Source organism: Dermochelys coriacea, chromosome 7 (genome assembly GCF_009764565.3).
Source record: "Dermochelys coriacea isolate rDerCor1 chromosome 7, rDerCor1.pri.v4, whole genome shotgun sequence".
Lineage (NCBI taxonomy): Eukaryota > Metazoa > Chordata > Testudines > Dermochelyidae > Dermochelys > Dermochelys coriacea.
In genome coordinates, this window is record NC_050074.1 from 82813841 (window position 1) to 82833449 (window position 19609).

Here is a 19609-nt window from a genome sequence, read left to right on the forward strand (position 1 = left end):
TTCTCTATGTCATGTTTTGTAGAATAACTATTTTAGAAATATTCTAGTGAATTTTTATAAGTTTTATTGGCACCAAGTTTTGTAACTGTCTACCTGTCAAGTGCCACTATTTTGAAGTGTGGAATGTTGGAGCCTTTCAGAAGTAGAAGTACATGCTGCATGTCCTGTTGGGAAGCTCAGACTATCCCTATAGTTGCATTTCAAGTCTTGATGAGTCATGAGATATCACATCTTAAACCTGTCATTTTTCCAACACTGAATAGTGTCCATTCTGCTTCTCAGGCAGGCCAGTGTAATCTTTTGGGGAATGGGAAGAAAGGAGACATAGTTGTGGTATGTTGATTTAATAGAGGAAAATAACTGAAACTGCTCCTAAATTTGGAATACCTAAAGTAGTCTTGGAGGAGATGAATTGGCAGAGTGCAGGATTAAGTGGACAAAAGTGCATTTTGTCATATGGCCCTGCAGTTTATTAGTTAGGTATCATCACCAGATATGCAAAATTTGTATGTGGAGCATATGTTCCTATTTCCAGACAAAAGTCTTTAAGAAGATGTGGTTAGGTTTGCAAATATGGATCAATAACTCAAGGGAAAAATCTTTCAACAGAATTTTCTAGTGTTAAAATAACAAACTTCTGAAAACCTGGGAATTCAAATGTAAGTTTCCACAAAGAAACTTAACTCTGACTTTATATCCCCACCACCATGCATGCCCTCTGTATAAGATATATACTTGCTTGACAAGTGTTTCAGCTATTAGACAAATCAAATCCTCAAATCTTGATGGTTTGGCTACAAATACTGACAGTTGAGGACATCTTAAACACTGTATATTGTACTTTAGTGTTTTGAGTGCAGTTGCTTATCGTAGTGCGCAATAAGTTCTACCAACCATACCTTTCCTAGCAGAGTATACTTGGTGTAACTGCAAGTCTATAGTAGGTTTACATTATCTGCAGTGGTAGGGAGCTTGAACAGTGTATAGTAAAGGGTTGTAACATTTACAATTTCTAAACTACCAGAGTGTAAACATACATCTGAAAATTGTTTTTCAGCTCTTACAATGTATACATTTCAAGAGATTATTGTGGACAGATTTCTTATTTTCTTTTTAAACAAATTAATTCCAAACAAGAAACATTGTATACCAGATTTCACTCTGGAGTAGATTTTATTGTTGAGATTTAAGTTCCTGAAAGTTGGAGTTTGTAATGGAAAAACTGACACAGTCCTAACTGTGGTGGCTGTAGGAGGCTTTGATATAGCAGAGTGTAAAGCAGGCATTTGAAATCATGGCAGATCTGAAGGTGCTGATTTAATCAAATTCAGATTTAGACCTGTACAACAGCAGCAGTGTGTAACAGAAAAAGTGGCGCTGTTTCTGGGCAGTAACACTAGGAACTTTATTGGCTTAATAGTGAGTGTATCTATTCTTAAAAGGCCATGTTTTTAACTTTTTATTGCAAATCATTTCACTGCATATTTATTTTTACGGTCTTGGACAGAAAGATCTAACACACAAATTAATATAAAACTTTAAGCTAAGTAAGGAATATAGGGCTGTAAGGCTAACCAAACCCAGATGTATATATTTTAACACAAAAAGGTATTCTCTAGACATTTATCAGTTATATTAATATGCATGCTATAATAGCCGAAAAGCCTGCAATTTATCCATTAAGTTGGTACTCAAGATTTTTGATAAAACAGACAGTTTAAGGAGTGAACTTGAAAAATCATATACAATTGTATTCCACTGATGAGAGACAGATTTTAAATAAACACAGGACTAATCCATTTGTGTGTTCTGTAACTGGCTTTTAGCAAACTATTTTCCCCATCTCAGAGTTCTTTGTAAACTGCAATAACTGCAAAGCATTATTCAGTTTCAACATTTTTAGAATAAGATTAAAATGCTACATTACATAATAATTCTTTTAAAATTAATGGACTTTGCAAATCTACTATTACACAATTGCTATTATAAGGTTTATTGAAGATTCTTTGGGTTGTTTGCCAATGTTCCTAAGTTTCATACCAGCTAGAGAAATATGAATTGTTATGATAAATAATATAATTTATAACTGATAATTCAAAACATTTTGCTTTTTAAAAGCTAAACTAACATTAGAGATCAGCCTTTTAAAGATGTAAAACCAGTTAAAAATAGCTACAGTAGAAAAGGGCTTGTAATGTAAATAGTAAAGTTGAATAAGCGTTGTCTGTCTTTTCTCTTCTGTGATTCATATTCTCCCTTATACAAAAGGCACTCTGAATTGAGGGAAGGGTGTTAGCCTGAATTCAGTCTTATTTAGTTATTTAATGGTTGAATTCAACAAGACAGCGATAAGTGTTAATGCACAAAGAGAAAAAAACACTAATATCAAGTACACCATCTATAGAAGTGTTGTGTGGGTGAAATTTGCTATGACAGCAAAAGGATCAAGAACTTGCAAAGCTCTTGGAAGTTGCATAGTATTACTGGCTATGTCTACACTACAGACTTTACCGCGAGCACAGAAGCTGCACCACGGTAAGGTCTCCTGCATAGCCGCTCTTTGCCAGTTAGAGAGAGCTCTCCCGTTGGCATAATTAAACCACCCCCAACGTCTGGCAGTAGCTATGTTGGAGGAAGATAGTGCTGTCCACAAAAGGCTCTAATGTCTGTCAGGGGAATGGTTTTTCACACCCCTGGCTGACAAAAGTTTTACTGACAAAAGTGCTAGTGTAGACATAGCCTAACAAGAGTAATAGAAGCTGTGACCAAATACACATGTCCATAGCAAATATGAGTCCAAATGCAATCATCTTGTGGACTGAATTGTAGAAAATTTGAATTGGCAAGTTGAAATAGCCATTCAAGAGCAGAATAACAAGTCTAATTTTTTTTCCTGAAAGCCTTCATTTATGACATAAAGGGGAAAATTGCTCATCTTGGCAAAATTGAATTATTAGAGTAACAGTCATGTCTGTAGTTTAAACGTACTTAGGTTTGACTCTTTCCAACTATAATAAAACTTTCTCCTGTTTTTGACTATCTAATCCCAAATTTTATTTTGGGATAGCTAAGAAGATCCACTATATTAAATGTACCAGGAAAATGTTTGAAATAAATGTGAAGTCCTCTAGAACTGTTGCTCATCCTCTGTTAACATGAAGTAATATATAGACTTTTTTGCAATACTGACATAGAAGCAGGAAGATCTGGTCTACCAGGAACATAAAATTCTCTCTTCAAATTCTGTTGGAAGAGGGAAGGAAAAAAGGCAGGTTGGTAAAACTTGAACATGGACTAAGCCCTTGTACATCTTATGCAGAGTTTTGCTAAGTGGAAAAGTGCCTATGTGACTGTTCTTGTCAAAATGTGGAGCTATGAGATTGGCTCCCAAAACAGTATTGTTTGTCAGAGGTGGCCAAGGTTTATCCGATTAAGTGGAAAATGAGAAGTAGCCTTTGCAGTGGAAGATAATTGGAACTGGATGATGCTTAACCAAATATTAGTCCCGTCTTTCCTAGAAAATCCTTCTTTGTATTGAGCCTAAGCATGCACTGTAGAAGTCAGTGGAGTATCTATAAAGGTCCAGTATCTACGGTAAACTTTTTAAATCAACTTTTCATAAAAATTTTCTTGGCATGAAGTGGTGTGCAAATGATTAACTATGTACAGGGTCACTTTGAACTTATTTGCTTGCAGTGTACTTTAATGTTGGGGTCTGTACAAAGAGAACATTATACAAGTTAAATTTAGAAATTAGTACTTTTAATTTTTTTCCTTAACCTAGTGCTCGGTAATTGTAGAAGTAAACGATTTGTAATTCATTCCAAAGCAATTAGTGACAATATTTGTATATGACAAGAAGTGACAAAGACAATTTAATACAATTCATCAAACAACATCTCCATATTTAAGGTAAATATTATTTGAAAAAACAATAACACCTGTTTTTCTTTTTTCATTGCAGTTGATAGGAGCACTTGTTCTTGCTGTTGGAATTTATGCAGAAGTTGAAAGACAGAAGTATAAAACGCTTGAAAGTGCTTTTCTAGCCCCAGCAATTATTTTAATACTCTTGGGCATTGTAATATTTCTTGTATCATTTGTGGGTGTATTGGCTTCTTTAAGGGACAATATATGCCTTCTTCAAGCAGTAAGTTCTCTAGTTTTTTACTTTCTTTTATAGTTTTTGTATTTAATATTACTTGAGCTCAACCTCCCTAATCATTGCATCATCTATCTTTAATAGAAAAACACATTATTTTTTACTTTCCTTCAATTAAATAATAGACAGAAACTATGTAAAGTAAGGCTGGTACACACAACTTTAGAAGCAATACAATCAAGTCACTTTTCTTACTTTTTAATTAAATATTATAAAATCCTTTATGATGATCTGATCTTATGAATATTTCATTGCACAGGTATCTTTGTAATGAATCATCTGGATTATTATTTAATATGTACAAGTGGTACAAGTACTCAGCATTGGCCCAACTATGCTCCCACTGAGATCATTATTGACTTCTGTGGGACCAGAGTTCAGGCAGTGCTGAGCATGTCTGAAAATCTCATCCAATGTGTGCATAGCGCCATAAGTGAACAAATGATGAATAAATAAAAATGTCAAATATTGAGAGATTAGATTGTTTACTTATAAGTAGAATTAATATTATAAATACTTGTAATATTTTCTAATTAGTAGTAAGGTAATAAGATTCCTATCATCATAGTATCTGGTCTCACTTTATATACCTTGAGACTAGAAATGTATCAAAAAGCATCTTCTAAAAACAAAGAGCTTATTCTTTGCAGCCCTTTGTAGCAAAAAACCGAGTTTCTCTCAAGTGACCTATGTCAGATGAAAGTTGTAAATAAACAGTTTTAAGGCTTACAGCTAGAGAAAAGCTAAATAAAGGGTTACCGTATATCTCTCTTTAAAAGTCAGTGAATGCCCAGTGATATCTCATTCTAGAGGGTTCACCACTATGAATGCCCTACCTCAAACTTGTGTGAGCTTCACCCTTGAAAGAGATAGCTGAAGCATTCTTTCTATGTGTTGTTGATATAACAGCACCTAGGAGGAGAGTCAGTCTTTGATGAGATAACTGGGACCTAGAGAAGTAAGGGCTTTATAGATAATAACCCCAATCATGAATAGTCAAAGTGGATTGCACTGACTGAAGCGTACAAATAGCCTTCAAAGTTAGCCCCAGGTACACTGTGTGTGGCATTTGGGTAGCCTAATGATAATAAAGGCATGTATTGTGCTGAGGACTGCATTTGAGAGGAAATGGCACAATCTCTTGGCCAGTTGAAAATGAAAGAAAAAATATCTGGCCACTGCTACTATTTGAGAACAGAGAAGAGTAGAACCTTGAAACTGTGAACCACTTTGATAGATGGATTTTGCAGCAGTTCTCAAACTGTGGGTTGGGATCCCAAAGTGGGTTGCAACTCTGTTTTAATGGGGTCGCTAGGGCTGGCTTAGACTGGCTGGGGCCCGGGGCCAAAGCCCAAGGGCTTCAGCCCTGGGTGGCGGGGCTCAGGTTACAGGCCCCCTGCCTGGGGCTGAAGCCCTTGAGCTTCGGCTTTGGTCTCTCCGCGCAGGGAGGTAGGACGCAGGCTTTAGTCCCCCACGTGGGGTGGCGGACCTCAGTCGGGCTCAGGCTTCTATCCCCCCTCCTGGAGTCATGTAGTAATTTTTGTTGTCAGAAGGGGGTTGCGGCACAATTAAGTTTGAGAACTGCTGGGTTAAGGCATTAAACTGAGAGGGTAGCTGTCAGAAGGAGCATTTTGAGGAGAGGGCAGACTCAGACTGAATCTAAACAAGTTGGCTCGCATCCAGATCTCTGTCTACCATTCACTGGGGAAAGCAGGGGGAATGGTTCTGTGGGGTACATTGAAAAGGAGATGTACACTGCGTATTCAGTATATTGATGGCACTGTAGCACATAGCTCCTCAAAGCCGAGACCCCTGAGGAGGAACAGCAGTAACCTAGCACTTCTCTGCTATTTCTGTGAAAGAATGAGTGTAGCTATTTGAGGGCAATTCCATTCACCCCTGCAGAGTGCTGTGGTCTCAAACTTAAGTTATAAACATACATTACAATAAGGAAAACATATAAACATAATTTTTATTCACCTGCCAAATTTTATTTAAGGAATAGTTAAATGTGATACATAATGTAGGCTAAAATCATGGGTGATTGAGATTTTAAAAAGTACACTGGAAATTGACAGATACCATACAGATACAGATAACACTGCTGAGAATCTGAGGTTGAATGAGTATAGTCTCTAACTGCACACAGTATTGCTTCCCATTCTATGCCAGGAAAGTTTACCATTCTTGCTGCTGTTCATGGTGCTTCTTTCTTAGACTAATTCTGTCTCTAGCAGAGGAAAGGACTTTAATATGTAGTAGTTCCAGGTCGTTCACAACAGTCTGAATAAGCTCAGTTTATTAATGTGGGCAGTCTGCAGTGTTTACTTCTGGGCCTTGTTTACCCTTGGTATGTGTTTGTGTTCACAAGTGACAAACTTTATCTTCCTGGTTGGGGGTTGGGAGAGGAAGGAGTAGGTCAGAAGCAGGAAGTACAAACATTTCCAGTGCTCTATCAACATAGTACAGCACTAGTTTTTGCCCCCATGTTTCTGAAAAAAGGAAGTGTGGTGGTAATTAACATCTGACCCTCTTAAAGTGCTCTCACTTTGCTATCAAATGTACTAAGTCCCAGATTTGACTGACTTTGAATACTACTGATCTTTTTGGGAAGCACAAAACCATAATGTTCTGTGTTTTTTTAGCAATTCATTAATATGCTATTCCAAGAGCTATGATGCTGATATAAAGAGAGGGAAGAGGTGTTTTGGCATGATAAATGCAATGCAAGTCTTAAAAAAGCTTTTAAATTTCAATTCAGTTGAAAAATTTTCAGTGTTGCCAAGTGGAAAAAGATACAATTAGCAATGTGGGGAAAAGGATCTCTCAAACCACAAACAGTTTATATATATATTTTAACCTTGATTTTTCCTGTTGTCTTTCAAAAGTACATTGAGATTTAGAAAATTGTTCAGTATGTTGAAGCTTAAAAATTCCTGACTTAAGGCAGAATAATTGAAGGAATAACTGAGGAAATTCGATCCTAAGTTTATTTAGGATTTTTTTTGCAATTACATTTTGCAGTTTATGTACATCCTTGGTATTTGTCTCTTCATTGAACTGGTCGGTGGAGTTGTGGCACTGATCTTCAGAAATCAGGTGAGCAAAAATTAGTTTACATTTTTACTCCTTAGTAATGTTATGTACAATATGCAAATATGTGGCTACACTGTTTAGAGGGTAAAAGTATTTAAATTGTCATCTGAACACTAAAAGGTGAGGGACTAAAGAAAGGTACTGGTTTAAAAGTTTTTTTCAAATTAGTAGGAAAAAAGGAATTGTCATAACTTGTGCAACTGATTTTGAGACTGAAGAACAAGGGAAAAGGTGATCTGTGTAACTCATTAGTAAGGATCTGCAATATGTGCAGAACTGGTTTGCAAAAGCTTTCTGTGTTGTGAAATGATTTTCTTCATTTTATCTCCCATGTCCCACAATTTGCTGTGCTCTGAAAATTTCAGCTGCCTATGGAGACTTGGGCACTTTTGGGTGAACAATCTGTTTTGCATTTTCACCTTACTTGTATATATTAGTACAGTAGTGCTTACATTATCTCAGTTCTGTTACTAGGTCGGAGTATCTTTTCTTCAATAACCAAACTACTTTGCTTTGACAGACTAGATCAACCAAACACTTTGCATATTGATTAAATTAAAAAATGGACTGATTGATCTACATGTGTGTGTGTTTTTGGCAGATAGGTCATAGATGACTCTTTTCTGTTAAAGTTTTAGGACATAAATGTATATGCCATGTTAAGTAGCAGAAGCCTATACACATTTATTTTTATTTTTTCTATTTTGCTATTGGCAAAATCAGTAAGAACATTCAAAAGGAACAAAGGAGCAAAAAATGAATGGCCACCCCCCAGTGTCCTACATCTGTCTCTTCTAAAGAAAGCGTTCTTATGGATATCTTTAAAACACATCATTTTTAAATGATAAATCTTGCCATTTTACTTCTCACCACTGTATTGAAACAAGCTTTCCCTTTCCCATCACTGCTCTTTCCACTTGATGCTACAGTGAAGTTCTGAAATTGAATTGTAACATCAAAAGATGGGTTATCTTCACTTTTAAAAATTATATTTAACAGTGACCGTAACGTATACTTAACATTGTGCAAATTATTTTTCTAAATTTCACTTAAAGTGAGAAACTAGACATCAGAATGGAACCCATCAAATGTGTTTACACTGTGTTAGAATCAAAATGAATGGATATTATAGTAAATAGAAGATTAGGTTCATGATAAATAAAATATCTGGAATTCAATTTTCTGTTTTTGAGTGTGGGGGAAGGGTTATTATTGATTTTCATAAAGAAAAGGGTCCAAATGATCATTCCTCTAACTCTCCCCTCACAACTTTATTTCTATTGGATTAATTGTCTCAGCAAGGAGATTAATAACTGAAGGGATCTGGGGGCTGTGCTACCCTCTTTTAGGGTTGGTGGAGAGCTTGGTGCTAATGGTTTATGGATAAGGAAATGATTTGTATTCAGCGATGCACTGAATAAAAACGCTGGTGTTTTGCATAAGACACTTCCCTCTGAAAGCTGAAAAGTTAAGTTGCTTTTCTTTGAGTCATACTTACTGTAAGAAATATCTTATTATGGCATTTGTTTACCATCCTTTATCTTTAATAACAGAGAAAGTATCAGTTATGTATTTATTTTTCATGCAATTATTGTGTACAACCTGCCCCCATTATTCTAGTGTCTAAGTGATGTTTGAAATTGTTATAACAATTTCATTTTTATGGGGCCATTTGTATATTCTCTAGGGGATTCTGGTTGTTCATCGAGATTTGGTATTTTTTTTTTCATGTTCACTTTACAATTTAATTGTGGCTTGAAAAATATCATGTAACACTGAAATGTACATCCTTCTTTTTTAAAACAGAGGTTATGTATTGTCCTTGAGCTTCTGACATAAAGGATGATTCCATGGAGTACTGACTTGCTTATTCATCTCAGTGTTCTTTCTTGTTCTTGAACAAGTATATTTTATACTTCCTGAAAGTAACAAGTACATTTTATATTTATTACTACTGATTCTCTAGATGGCAGCATGAAACTGCACCAGACTTCATTAGCTCTGAGTTTCCCATGGGAAGCCAAAATTGAGAATTTGACTAAGCACAAGTAGCATCCTTTCTGGTATCTAATTAGCCAGAATATTGGTTCAATTTTATCAAGAAAGAAAACCATCATGAACGTGGAAATATGAAAGTTTGGTGGTGTGTAGATGTAAGATATACATCTCTTCTCTTCTCTTCTCTTCTCTTCTCTTCCTACTTCTATTTGCCTGTGGAAGGTTGTTTTATTATTTCCTTTTGTGCAGCAGAAATGAATTCATTAGGACAGCAGCACAATGTCTCTTGCATGCAAGTCTCAGCCATTAAGATACACCAGTTGGATCTCAGCCTTCTGAAACATTATCAAATATAACTAAGATGGAGAATATTTATTCCCTCCCTCCCTTAGCAAATATCTGCAGACTTTTACAGATGTCAAATGAGCCCTCCCCTTTGCCTTTCTAGCCAAGGGTTGAGCAATTACAGTTAACTAGAAGAGAAATAGATGAGGGCTTCAGAAGGGAAAATGAGATTCCCAGAATGAAAGAGGTAAGATGACCACTGGATCATCCTTTGGGGAATAAGGTGTGGTCTGTATTACAAAGGTAGATTGACATAAGATGTCTTGTGTTGATCTAATTGTGCATGTGTTGACACTTAAATTTGTCTCCCTCTGATCTAAGCACCCTGTTATGGCTATGCAGTAACATCACCTCCCCAAGCAGCGCTGAGTCTTGTTCGATGTACTGGGGTCGACACAGCATGTGTGTAGATGCTGTGTTACTTATGTTGACCCTAACTGTCCTCCAGCAACTGTCCCACAATGCCCAACGCTGACTGTTCTCGTCACATTTGTGAACTCCGCTGCCCAAGGGACAGGGATACCAGAAGACCTCTCCACCTGTAAAACCCCACAAATTTTTTAAATGCCTTTTCCTGATTATTCAACTCGGCAAGCACACATGTTGGCTCTACATTGTTGTGTGCAAGTGCCCAGCTGTCCATGCCGGCTACATATTCCAGGCATACTCTGGCCTGGAGTAGACTGGAGATATTGGATCTCTTGGTACTGTGGGGAGAAGAGGCTGTGCAGGCACAGGTATGGACCAGCCACAGAAATGTCGATATCTGCAAGCAGGTTGCATGGAAGATCAGCAACAGTGCTGTGTGAAAGTGAAGTACCTGCGGCAGGTATACCAGAAGGCCAGGGAGGCCAACAGTCTATCTGATGCTGAGCCACAGACCTGTCCTTTATACAATGAGCTGCATGCCATACTAGGTGGAGACCTCACCACAGCCCTGCAGACCACTGTGGATACTTGTGAACAGCAAGGATGATGATAAGGATGGGGGAAATGCAACCATGGGGTCCAGCTATGCCGTGAGCCAGGACCTTTTTGAGATTCCACTTGCAGTCCAGTCAGTCATGGCAGCTGAGCCCAGGTCAAGGGGAAGGAAACTGAAGTATGTGTATAAATGTATTTCTCCTTTCAATGATGTACTGATGACACCCTCAACTTAGCAGGACACAGCTATTGATTTACTGATACTGGAAGGAGCATTGATACAACAAACAGAGATAGCGTTGTTATCTGCTTTTCATCCCCCTATAGAGTTATGTGATGGGGGCCATACAGAGCACTTTGTATGTGTACACAGGAATTTCCCTTGAATCCTCTTGAGAGATATTGCTGAAACTTTCATCAAGATACTCACCAATCCTCTCCTGAAGGTTTCTGTGAATGGCAGCCTTATTTCTTCCTCTATGGTAGGATGCTTTCCCACACAGTTGGCGATAACTTTGGCACGCACTATTGCAGTAAATAGGCTAGTGGTTTACGGACCCGTGCGGGACGCCGGTGGCAGCTGTGTTCTCTGTGCTTTTGTTACCCTCAGGAGGAAGATATCAGTTAAAATGACCACTGCCTGTGAAAATGGTGCTAGTTTTCAGTGCCATTGCTCTGTACTCATAGTCTCATGCAACCAAGCAATTTCCTCCTCATATCCCTCACCCCTGGTGGCCCATACTCACCATGGCTGGTGTTATGAGCGGTGCTGTGCACAAGCACTCTGAAGCAGAAGTGTCAGTAAGCATGTTTTGTTTAAAACTTTAGGGGAGTGTGATGGGGTATACAAACCCCACACTAGGCAACAAGGGGTTAAAGGACTGCTCTGGGTTCAGCAGCCCTGCCCCTCCACACCCGTAGGAAATGCACCAATTGGTTAGAGGAGTTAAAAGGCAGGGGAGCAGCTCATTTGGTGTCAGAGCAGGGAAGAGACCAGACTGCAACCGGCAGCCCCAGCAGAAGAGAATGGAAGGAAAGGCAGAACCTTTCCCCATGACAACTGAGGGAAGGGAGGACCTGCTACAGAGACAGCCTGAGAAGGAAGCATTCCCCTCTTCCTCTCATATGGAACTCCCAGTTCTATTAATTTCCCTTTGTTTTGTTTGGACTACCCCAGCAGGGGAAAGCCCTAGGATTGATCTGGCCCAGATGGGTGGGCTGTATTGAAGAAGAAGAAGGTAGTTGCCACATGAGAGAGAAAGAGAGCTACCACACTACATGCAGTTGCCAGAAGATGGCACAAAAGGCACAAAAATCATGGGATATGGATGAAATGATGGGATGGAGAAAGTTGCATGCTGGGAAGTTGATCCCTTGCTCCCAGTCACCCCTGCACAATTCATTACTGCCCCAAGATGCATTGCCAAAACTTGCCAAAAGAGTGTGCTGGATGGTGGTGAGTTGCACATTGGGTTACCTGCCCATCGTGCACCACACAGTGCATCGATTCAAGCACTCCTGGTGAGTATGTGCAGCTCTGACTCAAGGAGCCAAGTATGCATGTGAATGAGTGATATACTACTTGGGGCATGTTTATACTGATATGTTGCAGTCAAAGTTTGTAGTATAGACATGTAGTATAGTGTAGCCTTAGTCATGCTGAGGAACAAGCCATTCTGACAAGCTCATGGGGGCTACCTTGTTGCTGTAATGACCATCCTCTGTTTCTGTTTCTTGAAGTCTGAAGAAAGGTGCTCTCATGAAGGCTTTCTCTGAGGAGCTGACAGCTGAAGAAAATGAGTCCATCTTCTTGCATAGATATGTGTTGGCTATAATGTTAAACTACTACTAATGTTAAGCTACCAGAGCTATAGGGAAAGAACTACTGCGGCCTTCCTTGGCTGTCAGAACTGAACAAAAATGTCAAGAAAGAAGTTGAGGGCTCAGAGAGAGAGAAATTGGGAAGATAAGAGACCAAATATGTGATTAATGTGTGCAGATCTAGGTATACAGATGTATTATACATCTTTAGCTTGCTTTATGTGTGCTCCGTCACTATTGCTTTCAACTAGGTATAAAGGAATACAGGTTTATAGACTCAAACTCTAAACTATTTATTTAACTTTCAATTTTTCATAGTTTAATTTTGCATATTGTAAAGACAAATTTGGTTTTCTTATTGATATATTCTTGACTTTTACAATGTTGTTCTCTTCTTTTGGGATGCTCTTATATAAGTGTACAAAAACTAGAACTTAAAAGACCCATCAATTGAGTGCACCCACTTGCAGCATTTTGACTCTTGGTTTAAGGATGTATTTGATATTGGCAAAAAGATGAAGAGTAGATTTCTTATATAATCAATTATTTTCTGTAGAAGTTTGTTTTATTGGGATTTAAGAAATCTAATGTTAACAGAATAGAAGAAGTGAGCACAATACTTTATTATTTCTACAGACTTTTATTGTGGGGCATTCTCTACATACTAAGGAAACTACTGTACCTATTTCTGATCAGTGAAGTCTAGTCTTGATAAATTTCTTAATTATGGAAATTTTATTTGTAAGGAAGATAGAGGTGTTCTGAGGACTGCCCATTTCAGGAAGGCTATGACTGTATTGGATACTTAAAAGAGAAAAGTTCCAGACATTTTTTTCTTACCTGTTAAACTCTCTTCTTGATTCATTTATGTAATTCCCAATACATTGAGCTCAGGAGACATTGCTTCTTATATCTACATCTTCTTTTCTTGATGACTTTTATATGTGCTCAATGCCATGATTGTAAAGTATGCAAATATTCATTTCTTCCCTCTTCTTTCTATTCCATCGAAACTGAAGGTCTTTGTTTCACTAATGATATTTAGCACAATTATTTATTTTCATGTTAGACCATAAACTATTTGTATGTTTGATGAGAGATTATTCAGCTTTGTATCATTGCGAATGGCAGGAGAACAGTGAGGATAGAGACAGGAATTAAAATATTTTGGCAAGTAACTAGGGTTGCCAACTTTCTAATCCCAGAAAACCAAACACCCTTGATCTGCCCCGTCCCTTCCCTGAGGCCCTGCCTTCTCCGAAGCCTCGCGCCCGCTCACTCCATCCCCCCTCCCTCTGTTGCTCACTCTCCCCCACCCTCACTCACTCGTTCATTTTCACTGGTCTGGGGCAGGGGGTTGGGGTGCGGGAGGGACTGATTGCTCTGGCTAAGGGTGCAGGCTCTGGGGTGGTGCTGAGGATGAAGGATTTGGAATGCAGGAGGGGGCTCCGGGCTGCGGGGTGGGGCCGAGGGGTTTGGAGTGTGGGAGGGAGCTCCAGGCTGAGGCAGGAGGTTGAGGTGTGTGGGGGGGGGGTATGGAGTCTGGGCTCCAGGAGGGAATTTGGGTGTGGGAGGGGGCTCAGGGTTGGGGCAGAGGGTTGGGGCACAGGAGGGGGTTCAGGGTGACAGCTCCGGGTGGCGCTGACTGGGAAGTGGCCGGCATGTACCTCTGGCTCCTAGGTGGAGGTGCAGCCAGGAGGCTCTGCGTGCTGCCCCGCCTGGAGGTGCTGCCCCGCAGCTCCCATTGGCCGGGTGGAGCCAGCGCTCGGGGCGGGGGCAGTGCGTGGAACCCCTGTGGCCACCCCTATGCTTAGGAGCTGGAGGGACATGCCAGCTGCTTCCCCAGAGCTGTGTGGAGCCAGGTAGGGAGCCCGTCAGCCCCGCACCAACAGGACTTTTAATGGTCCAGTGAGTGGCCAAGGTCCCTTTTTGACCAGGTGGTCCAGTCTAAAACCAGACACCTGGCAACATTATGAGTGACAGGAACTGTACTAAACCTTCAACTTAAACATTTTTCCTGGCAGCAGCGAAAAGGAGGGAAGATCACTTTCCAGTGCTCAAAGACAGAGCATCCTAACATATTCTAGCCCAAAGCGAGCCCATGTTACTCTAAGATAGTAGTTCTCAACTCTGGTCCACCGCTTGTTCAGGGAAAGCCGCTGGTGCGCCGGGCTGGTTTGTTTACCTGCCGCATCCACAGGTTCGGCCGATTGTGGCTCCCACTGGCCGCGGTTCGCCACTCCAGGCCAATGGGGGCTGTGGGAAGGGCGGTCAGCACATCCCTTGGCCCGCGCTGCTTTCTGCAGCCTCCGTTGGCCTGGAGCAGTGAACCGTGGCCAGTGGGAGCCATGATCAGCCGAATCTGCGGATGTGGCAGGTAAACAAACTGGCCAGGCCTGCCAGGGGCTTTCCCTGAACGAGCGGTGGACCAGAGTTGAGAACCACTGCTCTAAGACCTACCAAGTCCTGCAGCTGTTCTAAAGTGTGATCAAGGCCACAGTCTTGTGCAGGCTACTTCATGAGGCCTTACAAAACAACCAGGCCTTACGTAAGCAGTATTGCCAACTCAAGCATGCAAAAATTGTGAGGCAGACCTCATAAAATGTGGCTTTTTAAAATAAAAACCAGACCAATTATTGCCCATCTGATTTTACAGCCTTTAAGATTCATGTTTTCAATCTTTTCTTTGCAACCTTGAGGATTAGAAACTTTTTAAAACATGAAAGCTGAGAGTCTTACATAATCACATGGTTCCATGAGCTTGGGATTTAAGAAAAACAACCAAATATGGCAAGGCTTGGGTAAAATTATGAGCGTGAACAACATTTTCTAAGGTTTCAGAGTAGCAGCCGTGTTAGTCTGTATTCGCAAAAAGAAAAGGAGTACTTGTGGCACCTTAGAGACTAACAAATTTATTAGAGCATAAGCTTTCGTGAGCTACAGCTCACTTCATCGGATGCATTTGGTGGAAAAAGCAGAGGAGAGATTTATATACACACACACACACAGAGAACATGAAACAATGGGTTTATCATACACACTGTAAGGAGAGTGATCACTTAAGATAAGCCATCACCAGCAGTGGGGGGGGGGGGGGGGAAGGAGGAAAACCTTTCATGGTGACAGGCAAAGTAGGCTAATTCCAGCAGTTAACAAGAATATCAGAGGAACAGTGGGGGGTGGGGTGGGAGGGAGAAATACCATGGGGAAATAGTTTTCTAAGTGTCTCCATGCATCTCCAGGCCCTTTCTTTAGGAGAATTGGCCTGATACCCAATGTACTAGTAAGGGGCATTACTCTAACTCCTGACCAATGTGGGGTTGAGAGCACCAGTCACGTCTCTGTTAATTTTATCTCCTGAAGGGGAATCTAACCCATTCTGCCAGGGCAAACCAGACAAAGTTGTGATTTTTGCAAATCAAAGACAAATTAATTCTATCACGTGTACCCATGAAATCTCTTCCAACCCAGGAGACCCCACAGCATGTTGTCCTAACCCACTGTGTCTAAATAACTCAGAACAGATAGAGCAACAAGAAACAAATACCTCATGCAAGGAATAACCCTGAAGGAAGGAGGGCAACAGAGGATGGCATGTGCAGCAGCAAGGAAAGTAGAGCAGGAAGAAGCCTGGTTCCACTTTGTGCCTCCCTTTATGGAGTGTGCCTGGATCCATCCAGTTAATCCTGTCAGTTGTAGGCATAGATCTTGCTGGACATGAATAAACTTGCATATATAGCTTGATTTGAGTGCAAGGTTACACTGTAAACAAGGGTGTGAGAAACTGTGTGCTGGAAACTGGTTGTGATAAACGGGAACACCCTGAACTGATAAGCTTGTAATATTAAGGTGAGGACATAAGCAATATGGGTTTACATGATCAGCAAAGTGATTGGTCCTGATGTGATCGATATGATGTAGATTCAAGAAGTATAGATATTAGTAGCTTGAAAAAAATGTCTATATACTGTGTAGTGTGTGACGTGCTGTGTAATTATGGTTTCACCCTGTACCTAACCCCTCTGTATCTGGGCCTGGCCAGGACGGTCATAGAGCTGTTACACCTAATAAAGTAACCCGAATGAGTAGCTAGAGCTGAACTGAGTTTTTGGATCCCAGAGAACTGGATAAAGTGTTTTCCCAGAACTGGACTAGGTGTTCTGGGTAAGCTGAGTGGAAAAGTTCTCAGCGAGCATTCGAGAAATGATATATTGTGAATTTACCATTTGTAGCTCCTCTAACCCAAGAGGGCTGCTTTTGGCAGGCCATTGCCCTCGAACTGCCAGGGATCTGGACCATTCCCCAATCCCACAATCTGAGCTGGCTTGTTAAGGGTCAGGTTGCACTGGACTTGGTCTCAGATGACTTGTGCAGTTTCCTGTCTCTACCACTAGCCTGGCTGGGTGACCCTGGGCAAATCACTTCTTTTCTCCATCCCTCGGTTTCCTTATCTGTAAAATGGGGATAACGGTACTTGCCTGCTTTGTAAAGTGCTTTGTGTTCTATAGATGAAAAGTGCTATGTAAGAGCTAGATAATGTTAATTATTTCTACTATCATAAAAAGTGACATCTAAGACACTGATTATCCAGAAAGGTATGTATGTGCTTAAACTTTAATCCATGATGTCAATGGGACTACTTATGTGCTTAAAATTAAGCAAGTGAATAAGTCTTTACGTGATCAGGGCCTAATTTAGTTACTACCCGCATCTATTATGACAGAATATCTGTTTGTGCTAGTTTTATGCCCACTAGTTACCCTATCAATAAGTGCTGAGTCTTAAATATTGTTGTAAAATATGTAAGTGATGCATCTTATTTTGCTTTTGTCCCCTAGACAATTGACTTTTTAAATGATAATATCCGAAGAGGAATTAAGAATTATTATGATGATCTGGACTTCAAAAACATAATGGATTTTGTTCAAAAGCAGGTTTGTTTTTGTGGAAATATTTAATTAAAACTAATTCTAGAAGGGAACATGGTAAACCCCTGAATGTCACTCTTGATCATAAATATTAAGGAGAATTTCTTCCTTGGTGTGTTAATCTAACTCCCATTAACAGGGGGAATAGACTCCCTTGTGTGAGCTGGAAAATCTCTTGTAGACTTTCTGCTGGCAGGGATTTTATAGAGTTCTAGTTGTCTTTTAAAGCCCCCTTTCCCTCCCAGGTGTGAGGAGTGCAAACTGCAACCCCTACACCTCTGAATGTGAATCTGGGACTAAGGGCACGATCCAAATCCTGCTGAAGACAATGCAAAGATTTCCTTTGAAATCCACTGTAATGGGCATTGGACTGGGTCTCACTTACAAAAGCTATGAAGTACTGTATTTTGCTTAAACAAATTCTTCAAATTTCTTCTTGAAATGCTTACTGAAGGAAATATGTCTGTTACTAAAATTCAGAAATGATGTTGAGCGCAGCTGAACAGTATTTAATAGCATATGTGGTTGACTCATCGCCTTTATTAAAGCTGCTGTGTTAAAATGTTCATTGGATTATTTAAGAATTCTAACATATACTTTTGAGACTATAGAAGAAACAGAAAGTGTTCTGATGTGTATATAGGGAGCCATACAATGTATAGATGTGTTAAAAACTTTTTCTTAAGTGGCTTAGATGGTGCACAAATTTTGTAACATCATTATGGAAACACCACAGTACTTTCAAAAACAAAGTAAACATGGAAAAAGTTTTCAAAAGCAAACCATCTAAGATATCTTGTCATTTAGTTCATACCCTTCTAAGAGTTTCTATGTTCTACAAACAGTTATATATATGGACAGTGATTATAAGTACCAGTGATAGATAAACTCACACTTTTTCCTCATTTTGAAAAAAGCAATAGCGGGGGGGCTTTTTTAATTAACTGAACTACTGTAAATTAACTAATTTGTTTTGTTTGCAGGATCACAGTCCTATTCTGTTAATTAAATCACTTTGAAAACATTCTGCTGTTTTTTATAATTTGCAAGACCATCCCTAGATAAAATACCTTTTTTGCGTTTAAAATTTTTTCATTTTTTACAGGAACCTGGTCAAAATTGACCAGCTCAAAATTCAACTAAAAAAGAAATAAGTTTTGTGTTATTCAGATCCAAACCAAAATCTATCATCTTTCAAAAATAGAGCTGGGACTGAGTATCAGTTACTTTTACTGTCAAATTTAGAGTAATGGCTTAATGAATGATGGAGGGACATGACATGTATCCATAATGCTGCTAGTCATTTTGAATAGAATAGCATATTGAAGTTGGATCCTGCTCTTCAGGAGCCCAATTCTTTAGATGTCTTCATATTCTTTCCATTTTGAGGCGCAATGCAACGTATGCATGTACACGCATGTGCGCGCGTGCACACACACACACCTGCTTATCAAGGCAAAGTTGATAGTCCCATTATAACTACAGCTTCAACACTACCCATTAATGGCATATGTACACTAACAGCAAACTGGATCTTTCAATTTAGCTTTTCCCTCCTTGTCAGTCAGATAGAAACTTTCCTGTGGATACAATTTTATACAAAATATAGTATTTAACCATTGCTACAAACATGATGAGAGCTTTTCCTCTTTCATTTTGCCTCTAATCATGTGATTTTACTGGTTTCTTCTATAAATGATGCTTGTGCTTTTTACTTGAAACATTGACTCTGATCCAATGCATTTTAAATCTGATTTTCCCTTATCCTGCACATTTTATTTGTGACTTTGACTACAATTTTGGGACATGCTGTCCTATAACTTTTGCTAATGAGTCAATGGTATGACAATCAGATGTTTGCTGCCTCTTTTCTCACTGATACTTGAACTTTCTTAAAATTACCAGTAATTCATTTTTATATTTGATTCATTCTGCAATTATTAGAAACATTTTTATTAAAATAGATTTTTTTTCCTTTTTTTTAAGTTTAAGTGTTGTGGTGGGGAAGATTTTAAAGACTGGTCAAAGAATCCGTACCATGAGTGTTCTGCACCAGGGCCATTAGCCTGTGGAGTGCCCTATACTTGTTGTATTAGTAATAAGGTATGTATACTCTATTTGATCTTACTATTTAGCTGGTTTCTGTTAAATCTCAGTGATTCATAGAAAAATAACTATCCTAAATTACTCATTCTCTTACATCTAGGCCACATTTCCATAATTTGCTTATGAGACTGTCATGTGGGACTGTGTCAAAAGCCTTACTAAAATCAATATATATTAAGTCTACTGCTTCTCCCGTATCCACTAGGCTTGTAATCATGTCAAAGAAGAA

General features: G+C 39.4%; 1 protein-coding gene across 1 annotated transcript in view; it reads left to right on the top strand.

Annotated features, from left to right (window-relative positions):
- Nucleotides 1-19609, top strand: part of TSPAN15 (tetraspanin 15) — a 34622-nt gene that overhangs the window by 11481 nt on the left and 3532 nt on the right. The window contains exons 2-5 of the mRNA XM_038410360.2: nucleotides 3965-4150; nucleotides 7187-7261; nucleotides 17185-17280; nucleotides 19261-19377. Coding sequence (XP_038266288.1) covers nucleotides 3965-4150; nucleotides 7187-7261; nucleotides 17185-17280; nucleotides 19261-19377 — 474 coding nt within the window. The remainder of the gene's footprint in view (nucleotides 1-3964; nucleotides 4151-7186; nucleotides 7262-17184; nucleotides 17281-19260; nucleotides 19378-19609) is intronic.